Source organism: Vipera ursinii, assembly GCF_947247035.1.
Source record: "Vipera ursinii genome assembly, chromosome: 1".
Classification (NCBI taxonomy): domain Eukaryota; kingdom Metazoa; phylum Chordata; class Lepidosauria; order Squamata; family Viperidae; genus Vipera; species Vipera ursinii.
The window spans coordinates 293,304,912-293,324,560 of NC_139512.1; the positions used below are offsets into that span (position 1 = coordinate 293,304,912).

Genomic DNA, 19,649 nt, shown 5'->3' on the forward strand with positions numbered 1-19,649 from the left:
TTATTTTCTCTTAGTGGAAAAGTCACACGAACAATAATCTGCAGTCTATATTCACTGACATCTACAGGAGAAAAGCTGTAGTGTCAGATAGGATTGCAATTTATGTTCGTAAGATGCACTGTTAACACCATAGCTGTTTTGGGATAGGCAGTATAATTATTTTGAATCGGTATAAATGTGATATGTGCCAGAGGTATTTCAGCTACCTGAAATGAGCAGTTTGAGTAGCTTTCTTGAAGTTCTGGCAAGCAGTTCATTTGATACAGGAAAGTATTAATGATTTGACTGCAATGCTATCCTAGCTTTCTTTGGAATCTTTTGATACTATTGTAGGTTATACTAAGCTTTCACAGATTTGTGATTTCATATAAGGAGAGAAAGAAATGATGGTCTTAGAAAGTAATTTAAAGATACAGGCTGGTGACGCATGTCCTAAGGAAGTCTGAAATAGAATTTCAACTCCACAAACTGATTAAGTTTAACAGAGATTTTTAAACTTTAAAATTTTTTACAATCTCTTAATTTCTAAATTTTTACAAAACAGCAATCACTTTCCAATAGATAAAAAACAATGTGGAATCTCTCTTTCTCAGGCTATGTGCATGAAACTGGCAAGTATTAATCCATTGGTTAAAAATATGGGAAATCGAGAACAGACTTTATAAAATAAAACAGAAAAAGATACATTTTTTCCCCATATTCCGCTTCCAAAAGATGAGAGACAACCTCTTTTTTTCCCAACAAAAGCAAGAAAAGTGAACACTATGGCTCATAAGGGCAACATAATTGCAATTTTTATTTCTTTTATTTATTTATTATCTTTTATTTATTTCATAATTGCAATTTTTATTTATTTCATCCATTACCATATCTGTATCTCAGCAATGATAGAGATTTGACAATAGCAATCATGTATATATCAAAAATACACAGTACTAGGAATTGATGTTGCAGGACAATTTTCATTTCGAAGAAAAAATATTTAAAAAGGATGTAGAAAGGTCTTTGGGCTGAATCAAGCTTTAGACAAGATCCCTATTATGATTTAGAGTATTTTCAGTCAACCAACCGATATTCAATTGACATAACAGTAATCTAGACCAATGTTAGATCACTCCACAATGGCTGGGAGATACTAGACACTAGATGATAGTAGATACTAGATAATTCTTCTTCACTGCTATATTGGGGGTCCGCTCCAATCTTTTCAAAATGGTATACTTTACTATTCATTAATTCTTTCCTCACATTTATATAGCTTAACCATATTCCACGTTGATACAAAACTGTCTTTGTAGTTTTAATATGAGATAAATTAAGAGAAGTGATTGTAGGAATTTCACTGGCTTCTTTGCCCTCCCCACTGAGCATTTCACCTCTGATTATTCCCCAAGCCCATGACAACTTTAGTGTACTGTATAACAGCAGGTTATGTTTTGCCAAAATGGAATCTGCTTCTCCAGTCAGCCACCCTAGTGAGGATTATTGCTTCTTAAGAGGTTTTAGGCCAAGTGATAGTTTAGGAAGTAATTTTAAAAGGTATTATTCTGTCAAGCTTTTGGTCCTTGGTTTTGTACGGGCAACCATTATAGCTGACTTTCATTACTCTATTTTTTTAATTACTGTATTCCCAGTACCTGCATGAATTGGGACAGCATATAAATTCTATTACATAAATGAAGCCACTTAACAAAGGATTTTTATACTGTGATAAACAAGAATGAAACTATAAATCACAAATGGGAATCATGTCTTAGTTATGCTTAGAGTAGATCCATTGATTATAGGATCTAGGAGTCCTAGTGGACAACCGCTTAAAAATGAGCCAGCAGTGTGTGTTGCAGTCACCAAAAAATCCAACACAATCCTAGGCTGCATTAACAAGGAGATAGAATGAAGATCACATGAAATGTTAATATCACTTTATAAAGCCTTGGCAAGACCACATTTGGAATATTGCATCCAGTTTTGGTCACCATGATGTAAAAAAGATGTTGAGACTCTAGAAAGAATACAGAGCACAGAAAAGAGCAACAAAGATGATCGGGGAACTGGAGGCTAAAGCATATGAAGAATGGTTGCAGGAATTGGGTATGTCTAGTTTAGTGAAAAGAAGGACTAGGATTGACATGATAGCAGTGTTCCAATATTTGAGGGGCTGCTACAAGGAAGTGGGGGTGAACCTAGTCTCCAAAGCACCTGAAGGCAGGACAAGAAACAATGAATGGAAACTAATCAAGGAGAGAACCAAGAACTAGACCTAAGGAGAAATTTCCTGACAGTAAAATCAATCAACCAGTGGAAAAGCTTGTCTTTGGAAGTTGTAGGTGCTCCATCACTGAAGATTTTTTAAGAAGAGATTGAACTGCCAAATGGTATAGGATCTCTTGCTTGAGCAGAGGAATAATGGACTAGAAGATGTCCAAGGTCCTTTCCAAATCTGTTATTCTGAAAATTGGAGAGCTTTCATTTCATAAAAACCTAAGTCTTGTACTGAATTTAAGCCCAGATTCCCTCCTTGATATTTTGTTTCATGTTTGTTTATTTATTAAACATCATAAGCTACAAGCAATTGTGTCTATAACAGCAGAACAGTTTTAAACACAATTAAAAGAGATCTTAACTCAACACTGATCACCTGCTGCCGGCGTCAACTCCCCTCCGCCCTGTGCGTTCCCACAGAGAGGGCCTCCTCAGGGTGCCTCCGGTCAGAGAATGCCGGCTGGTGGCCCCCAGGGGGAGGGCCTTCTCTGTGGGCGCCCCGGCTTTGTGGAATCAACTGCCGGTTGAGCTCCGGATGGCACCGGATCTCCGCTCCTTCCGGCGCGGGTTAAAGACCCACCTGTTCGAACTAGCTGGCCTGGCCTGATGGGGAGTTAATTTGGGTTTTAAATATTTGTATATTTTATTGTTTTATCTTGGGCATTAATTTAATTCTATTTTAACTTTTGTAGTTTTGTATTTTTATTATATGCCCTGTTCACCGCCCTGAGTCCTTCGGGAGAAGGGCGGTATAAAAATTTAATAAAACTAAACTAAACTAAACTGACCCCTGCACTTATTATCACTTAATTTCTGGATGATCTAGATTCTTTTTTTTTTTTTGCATAGCTAGTACAAATCAGGGTAACAGTTTCCTTTATTAAAATCAGAAAGAGAAGAACATATTTCTTTTTCATCACAACTGAACTGAGAAATAATTCACACTTTTCAATGTTTCTCAGAAACTGATAAGTATAATGGGCAATATAAAAGATGATGGAGTAAGTCAGCAATCTGTGAAGGATGGACTGTTTGTCCAAGAGTTTGCTAATATCTTCTGCTACTACTGAGGGCATAATGTACAACCCAAAACATTAAATACATACAGTAGCTCATTTATGATCCAGTTTCAACCTGCTATACCTAGACAAGGATCTAGGTGTTGCCATACAGTAAGCTTCTTATTGCTTCAACCAAATACACAAATAAGAAATCAATTCAGCTGCTCAAATTCCTAGTAAAAATACTTATCCAAAAATTTACATAAAGCAGATTTCCAACCACTTTGTCTAAATAGAAATCCAGACACTTAGAGCGAGATGCCTATAAAATCTGAGCAAGACCTTGGACAGCCATTTGTCCGGAATGGTATAAAGTCTCCTGCATGAGCAGGGGGTTGGACTATAAGACCTCTAAGGTCCCTCCAAACTCTCGTATTATTGTTCCTGTTACAATATCAGCTTTCATTGAGAGCACACCCAATGCAGCTCACAGAAGAAGGATAAGATTTCCTATAGGAAGCTCCATTGATCCTTGGGTGAAGTGTGGTTTCTTAAATTTTACAGAGTGGAAGTTCTTTATGTTTTTAATTATTGGGAACTGCTGAAGAAAAGTACATTTCAATTGCACTTAGAGAAAGGAAAAGATTTGCAAAGGGAAGAAGATAGGAAAGACAAAATAGGAGACAAGAAAATCTGTTAAGGGACACAGGAAGAGAAACAGATGTTAAAAGCTACAACAATACTGGGAGAGGAAGTGATAAAAGTGCCTACTGCCATTTTTCCATTTGGATAGCTGGATGAATGTTACTTTATCTCATTATCATACATTGGCTAAAAAAGAGAGAGAGAGAGAAATACACTTATAAGGGGCACAACAAAGTGAAACTATGTTTGATGACCTCCTTTTACAGGTCCCACTATAGAAAGCATCCTCTCACAATGCATTTTGGTGTGGCATGCTGGCTTGACAGCTGCAGATAGAAAGACACTACAGAGGGTGGTGAGCACAGCACAAAACATTGTGGGCTGTCCCCTGATATCACTAGATGACATCGCCAGGGCTCGCTGCCTTAGAAGAGTGAGGAAAATCCTCAGGGACAACTCACACCCTGGTCAGCACTTCTTCACTCTCCTACCATCGGGTAGGAGATATAGAAGCATAGCCAGCCGCACCAACAGGCTGAAGAACAGTTTCTACCCATGGGCTGTCAGACTCCTGAATGGAAAATAATTCCATGTCAACACAGTATGATAGACTTGCGGTGCCGGCGCATTGTGCAATAAGTTCACATGGTGTGATAAGATTGTGTGTTTATTAGTAGGATTCACTGGCTTAGGATTTTTTTCCTTTTTTTTGGTCTTCACTGTGAGTTGTGTTGGTGGGGGCTGTACGAAGGGAGGCTCAGCTAATCTCATTGTAGACATCAGTTGTACTCTGACAATAAACGTTGATTTGATTTGACAGAAAAATGAGCTAAATTATTTCAATTCTTCAGAACGGAAGAAGCTTCTTGGCTGAGAAGTGAAACATTTTCAAAGTAAAAAACTGAGAAAGTTCAGATGCCTTTGAAAAAAGCACCTTCGGGACAACCATGACCTGGGTGATTGATAACCTCCACAAACATCCCAAAATGGAACTTTTTAAAGAGGCGAGCCAAGCCTCCCTTCGTTTGAGTTTGCTTAGGCTAAATTCATTTTCCCAGACAGCATATGGAGGGTTCCAGGTGAGAAAAGCTGAGCTGGTTTGCAGTACACGTAATACTGAGGGAGAGACAGTATTTTTTTTATATTATTGTAAATGTAAAACAAGACAGAGAGAAAATTCAACACATATAATGAAAGGCGATTCAGAATATGAGTCATTTGAGATAAAGCCTTAAAACAGCACAGCTGTTTCTCTCATTGAAATCTCAGAATAGAAGCCGCCTTTAAGAAAATCTACAGCGTCAGTGAATTGTAAAATAATTCAGTAACTTAGAAAGATTCTCAATGAAGAATGAGAATTTATCATAGTTAGGAAATTAGAAAAACAAAGAATCCAATGGCTCCATCTAATGGCCAAGGCTAAAAAAAGCAATAATTATAAAGACATTCAAATGATAGCATCTGAGGTACCATGTGGATGTTCAACAGGATCAAACCTCGGTTAGAATTTGAATGGAAACCCATTTGGGAAAAGCAGGGCTGATGGCTAGATTGGAAATATCCTAGAATAGTGTTTCTCAACTATGGCAATTTTAAGATGCGTGAACTTCAATTCCTGTCTTAAAAAGTTGCCACAGTTGAGAAACACTGTCCTGCAAGGGGACATTGGTGAACTACTTGCATACTAGTGGCAAGAAAACAATAAATATTCTCATAGCGTCACCACGAATCAACTCAACTCAAAGGAAGTATTTTCCCTTGTTTGGGAAATATTACTATCAATAATCCAAGATGGATGGATGGATGGATGGATGGATGGATGGATGGGTAGGTAGATAGATAGATAGATAGATAGATAGATAGATAGATAGATAGATAGATAGATAAACCTTTACTGTCATTTTTTTACCATGGGCACAATGCCACACAGTAAAAATGAAATTTAATTGCTGGCCCTCAGAGTGAACACATACATAACACACATTTAAAATACTATATACAACATATCTATAGACCTATATCCTTACATATAAGTAACATACAAATATTAATCACATTGTAGTAATAATATAATATAATATAATATAATATAATATAATAATATAATATAATATAATATAATATAATATAATATAATATAATATAATATAATATAATATAATATAATATAATATAATATAATATAATATAATATAATATAATATAATAGTAGCTGGGAACCTGGTACTAAAGAAAACGCTGAGCCAGACTGACCATTCATAAAAGAGATTTAGTCCTGCTACATCTCAGGTCACTGAGCCTTGGTGGCGCAGTGGGCTAATGCCTCCTTAAGTAACACCAGCTGCCTGCAATTAGTGCAGGTTCGCATCCCACCAGGCTCAAGGTTGACTCAGCCTTCTATCCTTCCGAGGTAGGTAAAATGAGGACCCAGATTGTTGGGGGCAATAAGCTGACTTTGTAATAATGTCGCTTGGGGGGGGGCCAAAAGACCTAATAAGCAGGCATATACATAGAATGAAGGCTATTGCTAAGCACATTGGTTTGTGCTTAAATTGTAAGCCGCCCTGAGTCTTCGGAGAAGGGCGGGATATAAATGGGATTAAAATAAATAAAATAAAAATAAATACTTTCCCAGACCAATTATAGGAAGATGTCAAGAACTGAACCTGTGAATACAATTAGTCCTTGACTTACAACCATTCAGTGACTGTTCAAAGTTACAGTTCTGAAAGAAGTGACTTATGAGCAATTGTGGCTGTCAGCTGAGAATTCCTCGTATGCATTTATTAAAACAGTTGGTCTGTTTTAGGCTTTTCACCACTAAAAGTTGTAGAAATGAGATCAAAGATATGGTAAAAAAAAATCCACTATTCAAACTTACCACTGATGACTCTCAGCACTTGATGGATCCAAGTTAACTGCATTCTCTCCAACAAGTTTTCCTGAAAAAGGTTCATTTTACAGATTTTAACAATATGCATAAAGTGATATTAGATCATGCTCCATTCACTCAACAATAAATACAATTATATATTGACTATGACATTAAATTGGGAATCTTGTGTGGCTCCCTTGACCGAAGATTGGTACTCTCCTTCTATCTGGGATGGTTGTCCTCTTCCACCGAGCGCGCAGCTTCGGAAGGGACGCACGTGGAGCGGTGAGGGAGCAAGGGGACACCCGCCTAACCAGCCAGATCAGCCAAATCAACCCTGGTGATCAATGGGGTGACAGATGTTGCAGCCATATCGCCCTCACATCTGTTGTATGGCTCCAGATTAATTTAATTCAGCAGGACACACATCCAGGATAAAACCAGTGTGATATAGTGATTAAGATCCTGGACTTGGCAGGGGACATCCAGGTCCAAGCCGCCCCTCAGCTGTGGAAGGTTATATAGAGCCACTGTCTCTCAGCCTAACCTTGTTGGCAAGGCTGCTTTTAAGAGAAAGTAGGAAAAGGCACGTTACCTTCCATTCTGAGAGGAAAGATGTACTGTACGTCTAATACATAAATAGACATATTCAGCTTTGCAATTCTTATTTTGAAAAATACAATGCCTGTTTTGGTACAAAATTGAAAAGAACCTGAAACAAAATAAAACCTTCCCCTAGCATTCCCTGTGTATTCAAAACTGAACTGGGGCAGAGAAGCTCTGTTGTGATTCAGGGTCAGCCTGTGGGTTCGGCAGTTGGGTCGGATGACTCAGATGAGGGGGAGGAGTGGGGTGTTGAAGAACTTTGCTGATGTGTTCAGCGAGACAGAGGCGGATCAATTACCTCCGCACAGGCCCTATGACTGCCCCATTGATTTAGTCCCTGATGCGCCTCTCCCAGTGGGGCGTTTGTACTCCATGTCGGACCCCGAGTTGGCTGCATTGCAGGACTTTCTGGAGAAGAATTTGGCTCGCGGTTTCATCCGGCCCTCGTCCTCGCCAGTGTCTGTACCCGTGCTCTTCGTCAAAAAGAAGTCGGGTGAATTGCGGCTTTGCTGCGATTATAGGAAACTCAACGCCATCATCAGCAAGTTCTTGAACACCCCCCTCCTCCCCCTCATCTGAGTCATCCGACCCAACTGCCGAACCCACAGGCTGACCCTGAATCACAACAAGCTCCTTCTCTGAAATTCCACTAACATACACGTTCAGCTAAATATTCTCATCATCCTTCTTGGTGGGAAGCTGTCCTGGTACAAGCAAAGAAAAGTAAAGAGGGAATCAGATTAATACCCAGCAGGATTGTTACCTAAATTATTTCTTTGCCTCAACTGACTAAATGAACGACGTCTTATTTTCAGCAGAAGCAATAATAAAACAGCATTCCCAATATATTTCTAGTTTGAACAAATTTGCCTTAAAATCTATTTGAACAGCCAACCTTCAGCCGCATAATTCTTTTTCTCCTCAGCATCTGTGGTTAACTCAAACATGTCCCCGTAAGCTCGAGCAAGTCTCCAAAGAAAGGCAGGATGGTTTCGGTACTGCTTGCAAGCACAGAGATGAATTAGTTTGGCTTTATTGCAGAGGCCTTTTGACATATTTAAAAATGCATGTTCCCCCCCAATTCCCCACGTGCCATTCTATAAGTCATTGCATTGTCTTGTATTTTAAATTCATTGGCCTTGCAGGTTTTCAAGGCCTTTTGGATACCACTTAGAATAGGAGCCAAGATCTCATTCCAGAGAGAAGGTGCTACTATAGACATTGTACCCTTTCTGGGTACCAAAAGATGACACTGTTTAATTGTGGAGACTCAGAATGCACTTATTCCTCCAGATTAGTAACCCCAAATAAATGGCCCTACCTCACAAAAAACTTTTTCCAGAGTTTTTTGTTGCAGCAAATAATAGGATCTGGAATTTAAAGTTTCTGCAGGATCTAAAATTTAAAGTATCTGCAGCAAAGTAAGATTTTTTTTGCTGTATGGCCTGATAGATTTCTATAGATAGTGACATGGAAACAATAAAGTGGTTTTTTTTTCCTTTCTGCAAACTGAACTAATACAGCTTATTTTGACCCTTCAAATGTGTTTATCTAACCACTGAAATTCATTCATTCTTTCATTCAGATCATATGTGTGCCACATAAGGAATGTTGAAAACATGCAATGGTGTTTTGTACAAATTGGCTGCCATGATGGCTACATCTAGCAATAGCCATTGGCAACATGTAAATTGGCATCTCCCCTACGCATTAAAGACTCTTTTATCACCTGAGCTAACTTTTGTCTTTCTTTCCTATGCAAGGGGGCTGCTTCTGAAGAAAGCATCACTTTTATTTCTTTAGAAAGGCCACAGACATTATACATGATGCAGTGCCAGCTCCCTGCCACCATTTTCATTTTAGCATAAACCAGATGGATCTCGACAGACGTGAACACTGGGCTCTATCTAACAAAATGAAATTCAATGTAAAGAAAAGTAAAGCCTTATACTTAGGCAAGAAAAACCAAAAGTACACGTACAGATTAGGTGAAACCTGGCTTAATAGCAGTAACTGTGAGATGGATCTCGGAGTCCTAGTGGGCAATCAATTAAATATGAGCCAGCAGTGTGCGGCTGCAGCCAAAAAAGCCAATGCAATCCTAAATTGCATTAACAGAGGGATTGAATCAAGATCACATGAGGTACTACTAGCACTCTATAAAGCCTTAGTAAGACCACACCTAGAATATTGCATCCAGTTTTGGTCACCACACAATAAAAAAGATGTTGCAACTCTAGAAAAAGTGCAGACAAAAGCAACAAAGATGGTTAGGGGTCTGGAGGCTAAAACATATGAACAATAGGTGCAAGAACTGGGCATGGCTAGTTTACTGAAGAAAAGGACCAGGGGAAACATGATAGCAGTGTTCCAATATTTGAGGGACAGTCATAGAGAGGAGAAGACAATCTATTTTCCAAAGCACCCAAACACTAGACACGAAACAATGGATGGAAATTGATCAAGGAGAGGTTCAACATAGAAATAAGGAGAAATTTTCTGACAGAAGAATCAACCAATGGAACAGCTTGCCTTCAGAAGTTGTGGGTGGAGGCTTTCAAGAAGAGACTCAACAGCCACTTGTCAGAAATGGTATAGGGTCTCCTGCTTGAGCAGTGGGTTGAACTAGATGACCCACAAAGTTCCTTCTAACTCTTGTTTTTCTATTTTAAGTTCCTACCAACCTTGCTTTGCCTCCTTCATTCTTGTACTAAATTCCTTATTGTATTCTGGAAACAAAATGGGAAGTCCTTGGTTGCTGCTGGAACCCGTGATGGGAAATTAACCAAGGAGAGAAGCAACCTAGAACTGAGGAGAAATTTCCTAATGGTGAGAGCAATTAACCAATGGAACAGATTGTCTTCAGAAGATGTGGGTGATCCATTACTGAAGGCTTTCAAAAAGAGACTAGACAACATTTGTGTGAAATGATATAAGGTCTCCTGTTCAAGCAGAGGGTTGGACTAGAAAACCACTAAGGACCCTTCCAATTCTATTATTATATGTTCTCTCTAATCCCACAGTAAAAGCTCACAAACTTAATGTGGGAAGAAAGCCTATGCTGGTCTGTTGGCAACCAGAAAAGGGAAACCAAGAGAGCAGAACTTGACAATGGATGAAGTGCAGTGGTTAGAATGCAGCATTGCAGGCTAATTCTGTACAGCAGTTCGAACCTCACTGGCTCAAGGTTGACTCAGCCTTCCATCCTTCTGAGGTCAGTAAAATGAGGACCCATATTATCGGGGGAAATGTACTGACTCTGTAAACCACTTAGAGAGGGCCATAAAGCACTGTAAAGCGGTATATAAGTCTAAGTGCTATTGCTAAATGCTATTTCCCGTCTGCACTGAATAAACATAACCACTTATATAGGGAGCCCACTCTCAGCAAATATTTGGGAATGCTAATCAAAGGGCTCACTTTTAAGTAATGGGATTTCCCCCCCCCCTTAAAACCAATCTGTTCAAATCTATCCTTAAATTTTAACGTGACTAATACTTTTAAAAGGACGCCACGGAAAGCCCTGAACTATCGACCGTACCTCCTCTTTTCTTTCGAGCAATAGTTTGAAGCTTTCTCTTTTCTCATCTTCCGAGCCACCATGAATTCTGTCCACCTCCTGCAGAAGATTAAATAAATCTTTTTGTTCTTCTGGCATCAAAGAAGATACAGAGGAATTGATCCATCCTTTTTCCTCCTCAGATTCTCCTTCAGTATCAGTATGAGCTGTCACGTAACTAAAACAGAAGAGGGGAAAATATAACCTCTTCTTGAAAACCAACATGGTTATATTGCCGCTTTTAACTGTTATTTTTCCCCCTTCTAATTAACACATCTTAAGAATGCGGCAAAGTTGTTGAGCATTTTCATTAATTTCGCAACATCCACAGACAGACCAATTAAATTACACTTAAATCAGGCACAGTTCTATGGTACTTTGCACTACGGATACTCCTTGACTTACAACCATTCGTTTAGTGACCGTTCAAAGTTACAATGGTACTGAAAAAAGTTACAACCATTTTTCACACTTATGATCCTTGCAGCATTCCCCTCCCCCCATGGTCACATGATCAAAATTTGGATGCAAGGTAACTGGCATGTATTTATGATGGCTGCAGTCCCAGGATCATATGATCACCTTTTGTGACCTTCTGACAAGCAATGACAATGGGGAAGCCAGATCCATTTAACTATTATGTTACATCTTCAGTGATTCACTTAACAACTGTGGCAAGAAAGGTCATAAAACGGGGCAAAATTAATTTAACAACCATCTTGCTCAGCAATGGAAATGATGGGCTCAATTGTAGAAGAACTACTTGTATTGTATAATTTTTTTTTTTTAAAAAAACCTATTCAGTTTACAGTGACATTTTTGATGTTGAAACATAAAGCCAATCTGAATTTAATGAAACTTAGCAACTACAAATTTTCCAATAGATATTATCCATATCTTCAGTTTCAGCTGAAATGTTTATTGTTTTAAAAGGAAGAAAATAATTTCTTGAAAATTACCAACGGAAAAATTCTTCAGACAATTGAATTGTAGAAAACATACACAATGGAATTACGGGTTTTTAAAGGCAATCATTTGGAACTAACAACATTTCTACGCCAAATCAAAAATATTCTGACATTTAAAGGCATTAAGATTTATTATGGCAGTCAGTATCATTTACTGAATCACAAGACCTTGAGACAAGATAAATTATCTCTTAGGTTCCAATGAAAACATTTCAATCCTTTAAAACAAAAAATCAAGGTCTTGTTCTTAGCCTTGAGAAGACTGTACTGCATATTACAAGTTGTTGTTGTAGTTCTTAAGTGTTTGTCCCACAAGGTTTCATAGTCTGCTTGTTTTTGATCTGTGCTCACCTTTGCTTCTTTATAGCAAAGCTATCAATGAGTGATGCAACAAGGGAGTTTGTTTTTCAGCTGTTTTACTGCAGAATCCAAAATTCTGGGAGTGACTGCCCTAAGTCTACCCACTGGACGTCTGTGAATGAGGAAGGACTAGTACTCTCTGCTTCTAGTCCCGCTAGATCTTACTGGCTCTCTTGGTGTAAAATTTGTTATGCCAGTGAAATTCAAGCCATCAAATTCATAACCACAAGTCTGCAAATACTGTATTGACCTACTGCAAGTTTTACAACAGCTTTTTTATCTGCTGTAAGTTGCTTTTGTCTATGAAAATTAGTACAGTCATTATCAGGGAAGGAGAAGAATTCTACTTCAGTTTCTCTCTCTACAGCTTATAGATTATAAATAAAGGAGACAAAATAGCAGCTGCGTTGGTAAAGACAACCCTTATCGGTAAATCAACCCTTTAGAGAGAGGCCGGATCCAAGCATATTGGCCTTCCACTTCAATAAAAGGAAAGATCTCAAGAAAGTCCCCCAAATTGACATACCTAATATTTTTCCCTCCTTTTTCCTACGATAACAACCTTGTGACATGGCTAGGCCTCAGAGACAGTTTCTGGTCCCAAGTCCCTCAGTTGCTTTTCATGTCTAAAGGAGACCTAGAACTCAAAGTCTCTTGGTTTCTAGCCCAGTACCTTAACCATTATACCAAACTCTCTCAACACTAGAATGTGCCCAACATCAAATATTTTGTGGGATGAGATACTGGAAAAACCATCAGTGGGCACTGCTTACCATATTTCATCTTTTTGCTCAAAAGTAGTAGGAACTTTCATCGATTGTCTTTTAGTGGTTAATTTTAGAACTGTATGCAAAGTGCATGTCGATCATCACATAGGTCAATTACATTTATTTTGCTTTGTCTATACATATCTAGGCAATTGCCTATACAATTCCTCCACTCTATATTCTGTTTCACATATACATATCAAAACCCTGTGAGATACAAAAAGGAACAAGACAGGGATACCCACTCACTCCTCTCTTGTTTATTTTGCTTTTTGGAATACTAAATAGAGATATAAGATGAGAGGATTGTGGGAGTAAAGATTTAAAAAGAAAACTTGTAAGTTAAGGGTTTTTCCAGATGACTTGGTGCCAATTCTGGAAGATCCTTTAAAAGGAATTGAAATATGAATGGGCAAATTAAAAGAATTTAGTGCACTAGCAGGTTTTAAGATTAATAAACAGAAAATGAAGCTATTAAGAAAAATATGAAAATAGAAGATCAAAAAATTGATGGATAAAGTAATTTTTAAAATTGAGAAGAAAGTAAAATATCTCTGACAAATATTAATTGTATGTTATTTCAAAATAAGTATTAAGACACGGAGTAAAGTTAATAAGACATGTTAAGATGGGAGAAACTACAACTCTCATTGTTGGGGAGAATTTTTGTGATAAAAATGAATACCTTGCCTAAATTATGCTTTTGTTTCAGACAATATCTGACTTGATAACTGATGTACCATTTAAACGGTGGCAGAAGAATACATCTATATTTGTGTGCAGCGTAAAAAAGACAAGTTAAATATAAGGTGTTAACAAATACAAAGACAAGAGTAGGATTGAGTTTACCTGATTTGAAACTGTATTTTGCAGCTCATTGTTTGGTTTGGATGAAAGAGTGGATGTTACTGAGAAATAGAAAGCATTTGGAGTTAAAAGAACATGACCCAAGATTTGGGTGGCATGGATATTTATGGTACGATAAAGTTGAGGTTGATGTGGATTTTAAAAATCATTATGTTAGATGTACCATATTAAGAATAGGGAAATCCAGGTTGTGCCCCAAAACACCTTTGCGGCTCTCAGCACAAGAAGCATTTTACAGGCGAGAAATAATAGGCAAATACAAATGGTTAACTTATTGTGAGATACTAGAATTTTGTCAAGACAGCTGTAAAATAAAATCAAGAGAAGAATTGATGGCCGAGGAATATAGCTGTCAGTATTTTTTTTATTTACAATTAAAAAGATTTAAAGTTAGATAAAAAGAATTAATAGTCTGAATATTCTAAGATTGAGTTTGAAATTTAACTGTGTACAAATGATGAACATGTAATTGCTAAAATGTATAAACTTTTATTAAAATTTAAAACAACAGATGAAACATTGCATGATAAAGTGGCTAAAAATCTTGGTTATAATACACAGATGGAACAATGGGAAAACAAATGACAGAAATGATTGAAATGTACACTCTCTTATAATTTTAAAGAGGATTTTCATAAATATACCATTGGTATACCGTACAATATGTCACAAGAGAAAATGTGTAAAGGCACATCAAATTTATGTTGGAAATGTGAACAAGGACATTTTATCCTTTTTAATGAACTTATGAAAAAGCTAGAACAAATACATACAGTTATTGAGAGAACTTTAAAAATTAATATACAGTCGAAATGAGGTTGTCTTTCTTTTGGGATTTATGGACAAACATTTGGAAAAAAGTGATGGAACTTTGTTTTTGTACACGGCTGCAGTGAGATTATTGTCTGCATGATAATAGAAAGATGTGTCACAACCCACAATGGAGGCATGGATGGTGAAGACGATAGAACTTGCTGAGATAGTTAAATTGAATTCTTTGATCAGAGAAAAGACAATACCTATGGTTATTGCTGAATAATAAAGAATAATGAAGATCTTTTGCATGAAACAGGAAAAAAATGAACCTATAGCTTATGGTTTTGATGATTAGACAGGGTAGATTATAGAAAGAAGAGGGTTATGTTGTAAACATTGAGTATAAGGTAAAATTATACTTGTACTTATAACTGCTGCAAACAAAATTGGAAGTTATTGTTTTGAAACTTTTTTCTTTCTTGTCTGTTTTTTTCACTTTAATTTTTTCTGTCCTTGCACCTTTATCTTTCTGTTGGATTTTCCCCCCCTTTTCTTATATTAATTTGCATTGGTTTTTATTTTCCTTTGAAAAAAATGAATAAAAATTATACATAAAAAGTACCTTGCTTTTCTGGACTTTTTTATCTTTTAAAAACTAAGCATTTCATGAACACAAACCCAAGTATTTTTAAAATACTCACCCGCCTTCACTTTCAGCTTCTTCAGAACTGGTGGTATCAGATAGGCCTGGAGTGGCTGCCTCGATCTTTCGCTTCTTTGCAGGCCTGTGCAAAGGGCTGGTTCTGCGGCTTTCTGCTTTTCCTTGAAGTTCATCCCGAACAAGTTCATCCAACTTTGGAATAGCTTCTTTCAAAAACGTCAGTTCTCTTTTAAGTTCTTCCACACTTATCACCAGGCCATTCAATTTCTCCAATATCTGAAGCTGTCTTCCTTGTAACAGCAAAGCTGTTGTTTCTTCTTGGTGAGTTTCATATGGGAAATCTATTAAATCAAAACCGTTGGCGGAATTTGGAAATACAGGCCAATGCATAGCTTTGGTGCGTTTGTGCGTCTTCAGATACCAACACAGGACATAGGTTACTCCAGCAGCTCCTGCCATCAAGCTAAATATTAGCTTTTTGTTTTCAAAGTGGGACATGCCTGCTGCTTCTGAAATAGTGTACAAAGCAGAAAAGAAACCATAGTTTAATGCTTTATGTGAAATACCTTGCTTTTTGCAAAAGGCAGGCGACAGGCGCAGGTCATTCTTTTTTATGTTCTCCATTTTGTTATGATTCTTAATGAAGAGGCAATTTGGGCTGCTATCTTAAAGATATGCATTGAAGATTTACACATCAAAATTTGGAGGTGTGTATGATGCCTCCATATGGGTCTGGTTTTCAATCTAGCCACATTTTAAATACAGGTAGTCCTCAACTTACAACAGTTCATTTAGTGGCCGTTCAAAGTTACAACAGCGCTGAAAAAAAGTGATTTATGACCATTTTTCACACTTACGACCATTGCAGCATCCCCCACGGTCAGGCAATCAAAATTTAGGAGCTTCGCAACTGACTCATATTTATGACGGTCGCAGTGTCTTAGGATTTTACCTTTCGTGGTACCTTTTGACAAGCAACATCAATGGGGGAATCAGAGTCACTTAACAACCGAGTCACTAATTTAACAACTGAAGCGATTGATTCACTTAACAACTGCGGCAACAAATGTTGTAAAATGGGGCAAAGTTCACTTAATCAATGTTTCACTTAACAACAGAAACTTTGGGCACAATTGTTGTCATAACCCAAGGATTACCTGTATCTGGCTGATTTGAAATGAGGTTCTAAAATCTAATCTATCTGAACCCTAATTTGATTCTATTCTACATAGCAAAGTACTGTATATTTTCCTTTGAAGAGTGAGTAGGCCATAAATACTTTAAACTTCAAAAAATTCTAAGCAGTAGATTCAAATTTTCTTTTGCCCAATTCTCCCCCCCAAAAAAAATTACATTTATTGTAGTGATACCATCTTTCCCATTCATAGGCTAATAGAGCAATTATTAAGTTCCATATTAAGGATCAATAGTTTTCATGTGATGGTAAAGACTGAATTTTTCAAGATAATTCGAAGCCACAAATGAACAGAATGGTAAGTACATTTACTTTTGTGCTGAATGATATGTATTTCAGTAATCTTCTATATTTCTGTTATGAGCGTTGGGGCAGCAACTGAATATAAAGCTATTCAAGAGATGAACAGACAGAAATTAAGGCAGCTCAATAATCTATCCAAGGCAATGATGAAAACTTAGTTTCAATGTCATGTATATCAGAGGTCCCCAACCCCCAGTCTGTGGACCAGTACCGGGCCACGGCATGCCAGCAACCGGTTCACACAAACAAGCAAAGCCCCATCCATGAAATGCAGGCAGCACACAAAACCACGCACCCTCCGGTCCATGGAAAAACTTTTCTCCACAGAACCAGTTCCTGGTGTCCAAAAGTTTGGGGACCTCTAATGTATAAGTGGAGTAATTGTAATCGGGAAATTCAAGACAATTCTATTTATATTATAGCCTATGGGCCTTTCTCTACTATTGAAATAACATGTTGTCCATTCAGCTTTGATGTGGCACAAAAGAACCCCAACACAAAAGTTGCTGTCCCTAGTGACCACCCGTCAGGTTCTATGGTGTCTATCTGGAGTCACTGCCAGGTGAGTATGTCACTCATACCGGTAATAAGCAAAGTGTTGGTGTTTGCCTCTGGCTTGGCTCCACTTTCCTTTTCAATATATCACCCGCCAGCAAGTAAAAACATCCCCTAAACAGGCACTGCAGCAGGGAGGGCAAGGACCTCACTTCTGGATACACACTTGTACATTAGTTTGTCTATTGTTCCTCCCACAGCTCAAAATCTCAAGTTTAAGTAATGTGGAATACAGAAATGAGACACAAGGCAGAAATAGCCCAAATTAGGTGGGAGTCAAGATTCTTCCATGTCTGCACAAATAAAAAGTGAGTAGCTATTGGACAACCAAGTATATTCTTGGCAGAAGCAGAGGGTTTAGAAATAATAAATGCTGGGAAATAAATAGTTGCAATGGAACATGCTGCCCTCTAAGTGCTCATGGCAGAACTGATCACATATACAATAGATCAATAGGTTTGGGGCTTTTCCCAAAATTCAGATTTTATATATCTTAGAGCAGTGGTAAAACAGGTTGGCTTAATACAAATCTTCACTTCAGTAGACCAATTCAAAGGAGAGGATATCAGTTATTTACAAATATCCATTAAATTAGAGACTTGTCACTTTGTATCATTTGCATAATGTCTTTACGCAAATATTGTTAATCAATGTGTAAAAACAGATTTGTTCTGTGCAGAGCCAATTGCACTGATCTTTGATAGATCAAGGTTTCAGTGAAATTTAAAACCAATGCAAAGGACAAGGCTGTTTACATTATTGGTCTGGAATGAGATGAGGACAGTGTTATGGGGTCAAGGATGAAGATTGATAAATTCATACTATGGGTGCATTATATTAAAGTGGATATGGGGCAGGGCCTAAATCACAGGCATGATGCCTACATTCTTTTGAAGAAATAACAATTTTCTAAATTAGTTTAGAAGCCACCTTGCAAATGATGTTGCAATCCTGGAAAGTATACACTCTGGCCTGCGAGTAAACAATTCATACTGTTGAAACTATCCAGCTCCAGCTCTCCAAACATTGCTAAAGACTTGGTTGGCTTGCTTCAGGATAATCATTCATTAGATTTCTAAAACGTTACTTAGAAGCAGATATTAGTTAAATCTCATACTCTGTATGGTAGCAAATAATTAAAAAAAAAATCAGTTTCAGATAAGAGCATCCGGGATCATAACTATGTATTCTGTTGGATTCTATTTTGTAAAAGAAAAAGGTGCCGGAACTCACACATGTCATATAACCCGCCTTGCCTACCCTACAAGGTTTCATCCAAAAAAGGTGCCGTAACTCCGTTCTGAGCGTTCTATGAGGAAAAAAAGCCCTGGACCTGCCTATGCTTGTTTTTTAGATATTTATTACAACAGAGCAAAAACTTTGGAGAGGTAGTCTCCCTGTGACTTAATAATACTATTCATTTCTAGGGTGCCTAAAACTTTAACGGTGTTCTCTTCCCAGAAAGCCTGTCTTCTAACTCTGCGGTCCTCAATGCTTTAGGCGAGTTGCTAAGCTGAACGTGTGGGCTGTCTTGCCAACCGAAACAACCACGCATAACCCGAAAATCCATGCATGCTCACTGTGGACATACTATCACAAGAAACGGCGCTGTTGACAGCCTGAACCGAGCAGAGGGCGCCTAGGCGCAAACTACGCGAGCCTCTGGCGCTGTCGAGGAGGAAACACGCATCCGTGCAGCCGCATCTGAGCGCCTCTTCTCCTTCAGCCAGCCTCCGTTTTCCCCTTCGAAGGACGCGGAAGACACGCGCAGTCTCAGCGTTTCCACCTACCAGGGAAGCCCTCCCGCCGGCGCTCCGATCCGGCTTGCCACAGTTGCTGCGCTCCCGCCGCCGCCTTCCCCGCTTCCGCGCCTGAGCCTGCGGAGAGACCGCGGCGGAGCAACGCTTCAAGGGCCGCCCACACAGTTTGAGACCCGGATACGGATGGGCGGGCGGTGGACAGCCGCTCCCGGCAAAGCGCCGCTTCTTAATTGTTCGCCAGATGCGCTGGACGGCAGCTCCCATCATCCCCTGCCAGCGCCGCTTGGTGGGCCGGTGGAAGTTGACCTCCAACACGGCTCGAGGAGGCTTTTCATGGAGCTGGGAGGACTTCCGGGGTCCTCTGTCAGGGATGGGAGACCTTGTCAGCCTCCTGGAGTGCTCGCCATGCAAACGAGGAGTCAAATTGGCAGGTTCTCCTCCGCTGCTCCTCGCCTCGGAGATCTCGGATAGCGGATACCGGCGGAAACTATTAGTATGCCCGCTTATCC

The 19,649-nt window shown here is 38.6% G+C and overlaps 1 protein-coding gene across 3 annotated transcripts in view; it reads right to left on the minus strand.

Annotated features, from left to right (window-relative positions):
• The window catches only part of RMDN2 (regulator of microtubule dynamics 2), a 34,951-nt gene extending 15,555 nt beyond the window's left edge, over nucleotides 1-19,396 (minus strand). For 2 of the 3 annotated variants that reach the window (XR_014490829.1, XM_083349416.1), the window contains exons 1-6: nucleotides 19,171-19,396; nucleotides 15,368-15,836; nucleotides 10,931-11,126; nucleotides 8,285-8,387; nucleotides 7,379-7,411; nucleotides 6,790-6,850 (exon numbers count right to left, since the gene is read on the minus strand). Coding sequence is in view for 2 of the 3 variants with exons in the window: in XM_083349416.1 (XP_083205542.1) it covers nucleotides 6,790-6,850; nucleotides 7,379-7,411; nucleotides 8,285-8,387; nucleotides 10,931-11,126; nucleotides 15,368-15,825 (851 nt within the window). In the remaining variant the exon portion in view is untranslated. The remainder of the gene's footprint in view (nucleotides 1-6,789; nucleotides 6,851-7,378; nucleotides 7,412-8,284; nucleotides 8,388-10,930; nucleotides 11,127-15,367; nucleotides 15,837-19,170) is intronic. The other variant, XM_083349417.1, reaches the window with a different exon arrangement.
• Between the last annotated feature and the right edge of the window lie 253 nt (nucleotides 19,397-19,649).